Genomic DNA, 12,604 nt, shown 5'->3' with positions numbered 1-12,604 from the left:
AATTAATAATGAATATGGGAAATATCCTTTATAATTTTGTATTCCAAACTGGTTAAAAGTAGAGTTCTTACAACGTTATTTTGGTCCACATATTGCTGTTAATTCAGTGTCTCTGTGGGAGAACCATGTCCTGGAGTTTCCTTGCCTGCTATCTTGTTAACATCACTCTTTCCCATTCTGTTTTAAAATCTTAAGATTCACTTTTAACATTGCATTTTATATTTGGCTTTTTACTTCTTCATATATACTATAACAAGTTGCCTTATACTGCACAACTACTCAATAAATGTTGATAATGAAGACAACAGATACATTCTTAAAAAATGATAATGAAGAGGAAATATGTTTTGGTATAGCTTAAATCTGATAAATTCTAGTGCTAGAAGCAAATACAGCACTGGTGTTATTGCAGCCATTGGATGAGTTGGTATTTATGATTTGAGAATGATGAAATAGGAAGTTATATTCACTTCAAGATTTTTAATGAGTAAAATCTGAGAATGTCGATTAAGTAGGTAATACTTTTTGGAATAAATGAGATTTGTCCCTTTCCTTTCTAATTGTTTAGACTCCCCTTGAGGTGGCCCAGCAGGCTGTGGACGCAGACGTGCACGCTGTGGGTGTGAGCACACTTGCTGCTGGTCACAAAACCCTCGTTCCTGAGCTCATCAAACAGCTCAGCTCCCTTGGACGGCCAGATATTCTTGTCATGTGTGGAGGAGTGATACCACCACAGGTATTTTTCATCGCCTGTATTTTTCTAGTGCTATGATGGGAATCCTGAGTAAACAATGTGTAGCTCTGCACACCTTTCCTGAAGATCAATGTGTGGTAGATTTTGAGCCAAATTATTTTCTGGTGATTTCACTAAGTTCTACAAAGTCCACAAGTGGGTAATGTTGTTTTCTCTTTAAGCTATATATAATCCATATGTATCATTTAACAATTTACAGAGCTTCTTTGAGAGAATTATCCCCTTGCAAACTAGTAACCGAAATAGAGATCTACTTTCTTTATATTCAATAAACAGTGATGAGAAGGAACAGGATAAGGTAATAAAAATCTCACAGCTGGAATAGAGAAGAATGGTAAACACACTGTGCATATAGCACCCAGAGATATAGTGAGCACTCCTCCCCTCGTAGTAAAGTGAGTCCTTAGCCAGTTGGCAGCGTTTGCTTATGTTGTTTTAGAGCAGCTACCTTGTCCCTTTCCCCCATGCTCCCATCCCTAAATACTGCCCTACCTCAGAGCTGTAATAATTACATGGTCCAATAAAACCCCTCTTTTATTAAAGCTAATTTGATTGGGTATAGTTTTCTTTGAGCCCAAAATAACATATTTCATATGTAAATGGAATCAGCCTGTTCTAAAAATTATTAGCCAAATGGAGTAGAGGTGGATTCTTGAACAAAAATGTGGATCATCTTAGGAAAGGAGAAATGGACACTAGGTAACAATCAGTGATGTCAATTAATTTATTAATGGAGTGGGGGACTCCTTCCACATATTACCTTTACCTATCAGTTAAAATAATTAGTAAAGATATAAATTGGGCCCTAACCGGTTTGTCTGAGTGGATAGAATATCGACCCATGGACTGAAGGGTCCCAGGTTCGATTCCGGACAAGGGCATGTACTTGGGTTGCAGGCTCGATCCCCGACCCTGGTCGAGGCACATGTGGGAGGTAACCAATTGATGTGTTGCTACCACATCGATGTTTCTCTCTCTCTTTGTCTCTCCCCCTCCCTTCCACTCTCTAAAAATCAATGGAAAACTATCTTCAGGTGAGGATTAACAACAAAAAAAATATAAATTGGGTCTATTTCCAATCCAATTTTTAATTATATCAAGTTCTCTCTCTTTTTTTTTTTTACTGAGAATGGAAAAAAAAATCAAGATAGAAGAACTGTATATGAGATTGCTCTAAGGAATGATTTATAGATGCTACAAAGCCCCCACCACTAGAGCAGGAATCTATCATTGAAACGGGAGCTTGTGTCCCAGTCTATAATTTTTTTTCTCCATTACAACTCAGAATATAAAATAGTGGCTTTAGATACAACTTATGAAATGAGAGAATACATATGTATGAGGTTATGAGATTGGTAATAACATGGTACTAGCAAACAAACTATATATATAGGTATTTTATTCTGACTACCAACACAATACTTAAAGGTAATATAGTCAACACAAAATTGCTTTTGTTAACATACTTGCCTAATTTTTCATAGCTATAGCTTACTATTTGGGAATATAAAGGGCTTTTATTCTTTATTGCTATCTATCATTGGAATACTTCTATCTATATTGCAGTTTTAGAGACTAATATCTAAGCTCTTGGGCATGATATTAAAATTTAAGAACCAAAATAATTAGGCGGAATAAAATAATGGAATTGAAATACAAGCTGAAAACACACACACAGGCTTGTTATATGAGTAAGCAGACATTTTCAAGGAATATATTTCACAAGTTGTATTAACTCTGGATATTTGAATCACTTGGAATATCTGTAGGTGTTTCTTATACTTTTTTCCTCTGAGTTTAAAGACTAAGTATCATTTTCTGTAATGACACACTTGAAAGTGTTAATATGGGTATCTGTTATAATTATAGCAGTCGGTACCCATGCATTTTTTTTTATTATTATTTGTTTGTAGTAAATATATCAAATGTTATTACTTGATTGAAAGATGCATAGATTTTAAATTAGATAGCACTAATATATGTTGGTTAATTAAACAGATTTAGCAACTGCCATTGTGGAGCTTGTAGTTTCTGCTGCCTGATTAAATAAATGTGGTTTGCCCTCACCAGTATGTGTAACTACCTTCAGGATCTTCTAACCCCTTTAACAACAGTGGCTTCCAAGTACTCTAGGCAAAATTAGCAGCCATCATGAAGCAGACAATGTGATATGCCTGGCCCAGCTCAGTGGAAGACACTTTATGATAATAACTTTTTATTTAGAAATAATTTCAAACTAATAGATAGGGTACAAAATGAAAATAGTACAAAGAACACTGGTATGCCCTTTACTCAGATTCACTTGTTTCTAACATTTTATCCTCTCATTAAAATACATTTACAAGGCTTATGTTAGGCTTAGATAAGTCAAGGACCCTTTCTCCAGTGGCAACATTTCATAGTCCTCTCCTAGTTGAGTCCTCCATTCCAAATCCATAACTTGGATGTCAGAGCAAATGGTACATAGCATTGTTAGAAAATATAGAAGATAACCTAGCAATTTAACCATCCCCAATTTGGAGTAATTGTTATTACATGTTTTATCAAGTTTTCTTATGAACTTTTAAATCTATAGCATCTGCCCAAGAGCGATGGCATAGTTTCAGCACCTTTATGTGTCACGAACTGAGGATATAAAGATGCTTAGATGTGATCTTTGTCCTTAGAAGTTCATAGACTAGGAGTAAAGTTCAATGAGATGGATTAAGTGCTATTGCAGGATTATAGTATTGCAAGAATATTATAAGGAAATAATAGAAACAGAAAAGAAATAGTTGGGGGATAATTAGCATGACCATATAATTTATCCAAATTTGATCACTTGATAATGAAAATGGGTGCTGCAATAACCAAAGAGTGATTTAAAAATGGCTTGAGTATCTGAATAGACATACTTCCAAAGAAAACATACAGATGGCCAACAGGTATGTGAAAAGCTGCTCAACATCACTAATCATCAATGAAATGCAAATTAAAACCACAATGAGGTGTTACCTCACATCTGTTGGAATAGCTGTTATCACAAAGACAAAAATAACAAGTGTTGGCATGGATGTAGAGAAAAGGGAACTTTTGTACCCTGTTGGTGGGAATGTAAATTGGTACAGGCACTATAGAAAACAGTATGGAGGTTTTTCAAAAAATTAAAAATAGAACTACCATATGTGCTAGTAATTCTACTTCTGGGCATTTATCTGAAGAAAAGGAAAACATGCACCTCCATGAAAATGTGGTCTGTATACACAATGGAATATTATTCAGCCACACAAAGAATGAAATGTTGCTATTTGTGAAAATACTAGAGGGTGTTATGCTCAGTGAAATAAGTCAGACAGAGAAAAACAATACCATATGATTTCACTTACATGTGGAAGAACTGATTGATGATTGCCAGAGACAGAGGGTGGGTGAAAATGGGTGAAGGGAGTCACAAAGTGTAAACTTTCATGGAGATGTAATGTATGGCATAGTGACAATAGTTAATAATACTGTATTGCATATTTGAAGGTTACTAAGAATAAATCTTAAAAAAAAAAATTCTTACCCGAGGATATGTTTTTCATTGATTCTAGAGAGACAGAAAAGAAGAGGGGGAGAGGGAATGGGAGAGAGAAAGAGAAAGAAAGAAACATCAATTGGTTGCCTCCCATACGCAACCTAACTGGGGATCCAACTCAAAACCTCAGTATTTGCCTTGACTGGGAATCCAATCCGAGACCCTTCGGTGCACAGGATGATGCTGTAATTAACTGAGCCACACCAGCCAGGGCAAGAGAATAAATCTTAAAAGTTCTCAACATACACACACACACACACACACACATAATTTTATAACTGTGGTGATGGATGTTAGTTGGACATATTGTGGTGATAACTTTGCAGTATATACAAATATCAATTCATTATGTTATGTACCTGAAACTAATATAATGTTATATGTCAGTTATACTTCAATGAAAAAAAAGGCTCACAAGAAAAGAAAAAGGTTTGTGCTGCAATAGCACAAACCAGAATGTCCTGAAATATATAATTGCCCTAGTGGTTGAGGATCAGGGCTTTAAAGCATGCCCTAAACTTGATATTATTATAGCAATAAATATTCCAATATTGAAACAGCCTAAAGCCTGGAGGAGTATTTCTGTCCTGTGAATATTTTCACTCAAACTTTGACTTTATTTAAAATAAACTAATGAACAACAGCAGGGTGTTTGGGAAATGGGCAGAATGTGTTTTGTTCTTTTAATGACTTGGAATATAAGGGCCTGCTAGTGGTTTTTAGCAGTCCCAATCAAGGAAGAATTTTCACCCCCAAATGCCAGTAGTGTATTAGTGGAGAAAGTTTGGGGCATTGGGGACAAAGAAAAAAGAAAGCAAGTATTGTTCTTTTGCTTCATTTGCTTGAAATTAAAAATATTATTGTTTCTATTAATTAAACAAATCTTTCAACAGGATTATGAATTTCTGTATGAAGTTGGTGTTTCCAATGTATTTGGTCCTGGGACACGAATTCCAAAGGCTGCTGTTCAAGTGCTTGACGATATTGAGAAGTGTTTGGAAAAGAAGCAGCAATCTATGTAACATCCTCTTTCTGTTTTAGCTTTGTTCTAAAACATTCTTTCAATGATGATTAAAGAAGATATTTTCAATTTAATTCAACACCGTATATATGCTTTCCTGAAAGTTTTACATTAAAATACCTGACATAAGAATGTTGCCATGCTATAAGTGTGTATGTACAATTTCACTGAAAAAAATTATCCTAAAAAACTCTCAATAACACATGCTCACTGCTTTACCAGAAACTCTAGACAAAGGTGTTCTTTTAAAAAATCATGGTGGTTTTTCTTTTTGGAATATTACTTGTAAAGCTATTTACTTTCTATTTTAAGAATTAAATTGTACCTTAAAAAATCTGACTAGTCCCATTTTCAATTTAGGATTATATTGACTTGAACATCAGAAAATAAAATCCATATGTGAGTAAAAAATATATCTATCTTGGAAAATAAAGTGGGTGAGTATTTATGTAGGGAAATAGATTGTGGTTATGGTTCTCAGCCAAATTCTAATAGGATTACCTCAGTAAGAGTATTAAATCAGAAGGTTGTAAAGGGTGGGAAATGGCAGAATATTTCTGGTCTGACTACTTTCTTCCTGGGCATGAACATGTGACCTTGTTATTGCTGGACTTGGCTCAAGACCCGGGAGAGTGATAGATATTTATGAATATTCCCTAACATGAAAGTGCTTTGGTTGTGAGTATTGCTTCCTCAGAATGGCAATGTGAGCTGAGAGTGTAGAAGGGCCATGGTCTATACATCTAGAAAAGTCAGTGATATAATTCAGCCCACGTCTGAACGCCTGAGAATGAAAGGAGACCATGATGTAAATCCCAGTTAGGCGGGGAAAAGGGGAGAATCCCTCCGTCCTCTGCCTTTGTTCTATCCAGGCCCTTAGCAGATTGGATGACACCTGTCCACAGTGGGACTTGACTAAGCCCACTAATTCAAAGTTAAGCTCATCCAGGAACAGCCTAATAGATACAACCAGAAAGAATATTTAATCTGGGCACCTCATGGCGTCTAGTTGACATGTAAAATTATCTATCACAGAGCCCCTATACATTGCTGGTGGGAATGTACGGTAATGCTGCTACTGTGGGAAATGATATGATTAAAAAAAAAAACACCAATTACCAAATGGCCCAGCAATTCCACTTCTGGGTATATATCCAAAAGAATTGAAAGCAGGGACTCAAACAGATATTTGTACACCTATATTTATAGCAGCATTATTCACACTAGCCAAAGGATTGAAACAACCCAAGATCCATTGACAGGTGAATGGATAAATAAAATGTAGTACATACATACTTACATAAGAATACTATTCAGCCTTAAAAAGGAAGGAAATTCTGATACATGCAACAACACCCTAGAGCAGTGATGGCGAACCTATGACACGCATGTCAGCACTGACACGCGTAGCCATTTCTGATGACACGCGGCCGCATGCCGAGGATGAAACATTTGCTGCTCCTGAGGATGAAACATTTGCGAAATAATGTTTTTTCCTCAAAGTGACACACTACCCGAGTTATGCTCAGTTTTTTAGCAAAGTTTGACACACCAAGCTCAAAAGGTTGCCCATCACTGCCCTAGATGAACCTTGATATTCAAGTGAAACAAGCCAGTCACAAAAGGACAAATATATGATTTCAATTATGAGGTACGTAGGATAGTCAAATTTGCAGAGACAAAGAATGGTGGTTGCCAGGATTTGGGGAGAGGAGGGAATGAGGCATTAGTGTTTAATGGGTGTAGAGTTGCATATGGGGAAGAAGAAACAGTTTCAGAGACGGATGGTGGTGATGATTGCACAACAACGTAACTGTACGTAAAGCCACAGAACCATACACTTAAAAATGTTTAATAAGGTCAGTTTTATGTTCTGTGTATTTTACTACAATAAAAAGTATTTAGGACAGTCTTGACATGGTACATGTTTTATAAATGTTAATTATTGTTATTATTTAAAAAGAATGAATGGTAAGGCATAACACTAAGAAGGTCACATATAGAGGCTTGTACAGTTAAAGGATTTGGACTTTATCCTGTAGATAAAGACAGAATCATATAAGGGTTTTAACCACAGAAGTAACCTGATAAGACTTGTGTTTTTAGCACAGTAGCTGTGTGGCAAATGCCTTTTAAGGGGCAAGATGGAGATAAGAGTTATGAGACTGTTACAGTATGGAAGAGAGAAAGTCTTAAGTATTACACTTGTCTGCTTAGGTACTGCTCAGAGATGGCAAAGGTGGAAAGGATGTGATCTTATTTTGGAAGATTGCTGTGTGGAATCTGCTGTTTCCTAACCTATTTTGGTTGTTCTTTTGTGGACTTCTTGTTTTTGTTTTCACATTTATTGGGGCCACAGTGGAGGGGACCTCCTCCCTGTCAGTGGAGGTGTTCAGAGTTTTTTCAGTCACTCCAAGCTTGGGCCCTGGGGGTGTAGGGACTGAGGGGGCAGAATTCTAGTGTGGCCTTAATTTGTGAAAGACATGACATTCTTGAGGAAAGCAGTGAGTCTCCCCATCATGGTCTTGACGGTGGCGGGGGCGGCAGTGGCAACCTATGGACCTTTTTGGATGTGCGGTTATTTGATGACTGGATACACAGGAATAATATCAAAAGCAGGAAAGATAAAATTTTTAGATTTGTTTTCCAACGATCTTTTTGTCAGTACTAGAGCTTGGGAAGCTGTTCTGGCTTTAGAAGTACACTGGAATGATATCTTTAGGGGTCTCGGAAGACATTAAAATCCTTTCCCTGAAACTTATTGGAAATTTAAGTGTTATACAGTATTATAATAGCAATATAGCAAGTGGAGGAGAGGTTTAGGAGGCATCCTTTCTGAGTGAAACCTGCACGGAAGTAAGGGAGAGAGAGTAACAAGCAAAAGAAACCAGGATGAATTCTCCTTGCTCTGATTTCCATCAGGAAGGGAGATGCAAGTAAAGGAGAGGAGAGACGGGGGTTGTTGAAGATCTCCAGATCTAGGCACAGACGAAATTATGCCAGATGTTATCACCACCCTCCACTAGTGCCTTTAAATTCCTATCCACCTCACAGTACTAAAAAAACCTGTTTTTAAAAAACAAATATGGGATTTAATAAAACCATTTATGTTAAGGCATAAATGTCTGCTAATGTAGACTATGCTCATTTTCCCAGTAATATTTTATTTTAAATGAAGAAAAATACTTATTGAAGTAATGAATATCTAAATATACTTGTGCTATTTGGTAGTTAGTAAAAAAATGACAATGATGATGATGATTATGATAAAAGCTAATGTTATTTCTAATAGGTAAATTCTGGCTTATTTTAAAAGAATTATGGACCATCCTGTAGGCCATTAGGCAAAGCTTGATTTTTTTTAAGTAGCCTACACATGAGAGGTAAGATTTAAAAATCTATATAGTTGTTATTAAGGTATTTTCTAATTTGTGCTGATCATTATGAAAAATGCTCTGAGCACTTAAAAATACTTTTTGAAGAAAAATCACTTTGCTTTTCCTGGTTAAACATAATGCTATGGTTTTCTGGTTCTATTTCTCGTTTTAATTTTTTCTATTGTACCTGTAGGTGTCTCCCTAAGTCCAGGATTATTCTATATCCTTGAAACACTGTTTGAAATGATGTCCATCCCAGAGACTCATAGGTGCTATAAACACTCTCAGAAAAAGCACATCTCTTTAAATAATCTGCTTCGATGCACCTACTGTCATCCTTTGTGATTGTGATCTGTGGTCAGTAACACTCGCTGTTGATCATTGCTCTTGAACTGTGCTGCATTTGTGTTAAAATGGTTAGTTGATTAGCAATGAAGCTAGAATATGACCTTGGACATGAGATTATTATTGAATTTTATTCAGTAAATCCACCCATAATTCACACTGACTCATTTTAAGTTACTAATTCTTCATGGCCTATTTCCTCCCTCTGCACTCAAGCCTTTTATTGTTATAGTGACCTTCTCTTTCATTTACCATGAATTCAGGCACCATAAAAGTAATTTTCACCCAACAGGATACACATATTCCCCCAAAGTCCTTTAAAAAAGAGAAATGCAGAATTTAATACCTTCTTTTAGGATTATTCCAATAATTTGATTCTGAGATCATGGACAAAATATTAATTTAGATAAATGCCATGAGGTCATGGGATATATATTTTTATTGGTTGAATATCATTTGTTAAATTCTAATACACTATACTTTTTGGAAAAAAAATACATACAAGATTTTATTGTTTTAGAGGGCTTCACCTGGCCAATAAGCATTACATATGCCATAGAGCAAAGAGACATTTTCCTGTTCAATTCTTTCTGTGAATGGAAAGCCTAGCCCAGAGCTTTCTTAGGGGGTAGAGAGTAGAGTAACAGTGATGACATTTGATGGTTTTCTAGACCGTCTTTACTAGACTTCAGTCTGTCCTATTGTTTCCTTTAATGGTGTCCTTCTCATCAGACCACATGATCATCAGACCAAAGTTAATGACAATTTTCTGTCAGTGTAAATGCTTGCCTAGACATTACATTTTAAAAGACACTAGGCAGATGGCCCCTTTGGCCCCTAACACGTTCTTTGGTTTAAGGCATCAAGACCTATAAAAATAGTCTTTAAAATTGCAAATATATCTGCTAAAAGCCTAATGTTAAATTGGACATTTAAATTTACTCTGAAAGCATCAACTGAGAGGGCCATTGCTAATTGTGCACAGGCTGTGCACTGCCCAGCTCCTGGAGTGCCATCTCCTCTGTGGTCATGCACCATCCTAGCTCTGCTTGCTCTGTGTTGCAATTTTCCATCTTAGGAGAGGGTAATGATAGAGCCCACATAAAACGTTCATTTTAAGGATTAAATGAAATCATGCATCTGACATGCTTTGAACTATGCAACATGCAGTGGAAGGCCAATAAGTGTTTTCTATAGTATTTATTATTATTATGGTATATGCTAGCCTCACTGCTAGCCCTTGGATATAAAAATAATATATGCACATGACATGGTTCTTCTCAATGAGCTGGTAGCCAGTTTGTATCAACTAAGATTAACTCATAGGAAGACTGACTACATATGTAGACATCTCCACATAGTGCTGTGAGACACAAGGAGTTGCTCATTTCTCCGCTGGGAGAAATGAAAGCTACAAGGAGGAGACGACATCTGGAGCCTAAGACAATGGGAGAGTTTAAGTGGGCAGAGGTATGAGTATGCATAACAGAGATATGAGGAAACAGAGAATCCGGGAAATGGGAGCAGTTGTGTAGGTTGAAGCATGAAATTCATGATAAGGTTAAAATGCAAGATGAAGATTTTATCATTTATTAGCATCTTATTGTGAATTCTTTCTAAAAAATCTATTTCCTCTAGGTATCTTGCTGACTTCAAGTAGAAGATATTATTGAAGTAGGAAAGTAATTCTATATTACCTCCTTTTTAAAATTTTTAAGTTATAAGACTTTTTTGTTTCTTATATGCTTCCTATAACTAAGGCCTTTGTGATAGATAATAGCTTTCTCAAATGCCAATGAAGTCAGGGGCAGAATTTTGCATTTCTTTTTTGCCTGAGGTTGGCCAAGGCTTCTGCGATTAGGGAGGTATTTCTCAAGTTGTGGCTGATGGCCCTCTAGCTGTGCAGCCCTTTATGACTGCTTATCAAAAATGCAGATTAACTCAGAATACACCCCTTACTTTCAATCCATTTTGTAAACCCCACACTCAAACTCAGGGCCATTGTACTAACTATGTTTGGTCACATAGGAATCTCTTAACTGGATCACTGGCAAATCATTCCATTGTAGGGAGAAAAACAAAATTTTTAGATATGTGCCTTACATATATAGTAAGACCTCACTTAACGTTGTCAAAAAATTCTTGGAAACTGTGACGTAAGCAAAACGATGTATAATGAAACCAATTTTAGCACAGGTTAATTGATATAAACAAGAGTTAAGTTCCTACGGCATATTTCTGGTCATTAAACCATCACCAAACTTCTAAATAAAGGCCCCAAATGCTCCTAATATTAAACATTGAAATAAATGTGAGGTATCCATACATTGTCCAACCTGCTATTCCAGTGCAGGGTTGTTGGTGGCAGAGCCCATCCTGGCAGCTCAGGGTGCAAGACTGGACATAGGGGTCCTGCCATTGCAGGGTAAATCACACACTCACTGAGACTGGCACAATTAGGACACCCCATTTCACCTCACACGCACATCTTTGGAATGTGGGAGGAAGTCAGACTACCTGGAGAAAAGACATGTGCAAGCTCTACATGGACAGTGGTTATAGTTGGGAATCAATCCCGCCCCTCCCCCCCCATCAGCATTATAATGAAACAATATTGAATGGAAGGATGTTATTTGAGGACCTACTGCCCTTGAATTGGCAGCATCATTCATATGAAATGGTTCGAGATGGTGTCTGCAATAAGCCAAAAAATTAAGACCAGCTCTGCTCACTGGCTTTTCAGGTGAGAAAATTCAATCACTTACTATTTTGGCTTAACAAAACCAAGAGACATTTCTCCCCCAAAATGAGGCTTTTTGACGAGAGGATTAGAAGATTTAGTATGATATCAAGCAAAGAGCCAGGAGCGGAAAGGAATTTTTGTTTGTTTCAAGATTCAGAGTTACCTTTCTGTTCTCCAAAATGCCAGACCTTTTTATAGAAGACATTTGAGATAATTCTAGACTTCCATTTGCTAAGAATCCAGCTAAGGGTTCTTTAAACATCTAATTGTTAGCCAACCCGTGGATATGAATCCCTCTTCAGTGGAGTAAAAATGGTTCTGTGAAATACCTTTCCTCCATCGTTTTTATGAGGATGTGGCTAATCAGAATTATCATGATAAAAAATAGCATTTTATTCAGTCAAATTTTCTGACTCATCAAAGTCTCTATTCAGTTGGACAATAAATTGGTAGACCAAAAGGAGAAATAATCCATTAGTATGATTTCAAAGACGTTGTTTCAAAATATACTTTCCTGAATGCTTAGCTGTGCTGGAAATTCCTTTAACAGCAAACAGGATCTTTAATTCCAGGGAGAACTGAGAGTAAAATGTAAATAATGGAAAGAGATATTGACAATCCTTACTAGTCCTTTTTACACACATTTTGATCTGGGAGAGATTATAAAGGAGCTAAGGGTGTGAATAATAGAATTAGGGGAGGATCCGTGAAAAAGAGAAGATTAAGGCACAGAAAAATGTGTGTGTTTTTTTTCTGAGTAATGTGAAATAGGCAGCAAAGTTTTTAAAAGTCACCTGTGTACAGCTTA

General features: G+C 36.5%; 1 protein-coding gene across 1 annotated transcript in view; it reads left to right on the top strand.

Annotated features, from left to right (window-relative positions):
• Positions 1–5,711, top strand: part of MMUT (methylmalonyl-CoA mutase) — a 37,871-nt gene extending 32,160 nt beyond the window's left edge. Inside the window, exons 12-13 of the mRNA XM_079780211.1 lie at positions 569–736; positions 5,204–5,711. Of these exons, the coding sequence (XP_079636337.1) occupies positions 569–736; positions 5,204–5,332 (297 nt within the window). The 3' untranslated portion in view covers positions 5,333–5,711. The remainder of the gene's footprint in view (positions 1–568; positions 737–5,203) is intronic.
• The last annotated feature ends 6,893 nt before the right edge of the window (positions 5,712–12,604 follow it).

This window comes from Cnephaeus nilssonii, assembly GCF_951640355.1.
Source record: "Cnephaeus nilssonii genome assembly, chromosome: 9".
NCBI lineage: Eukaryota > Metazoa > Chordata > Mammalia > Chiroptera > Vespertilionidae > Cnephaeus > Cnephaeus nilssonii.
Note: the sequence above shows the minus strand (reverse complement) of the source record. Positions and strands in the feature narration are given on the sequence as shown.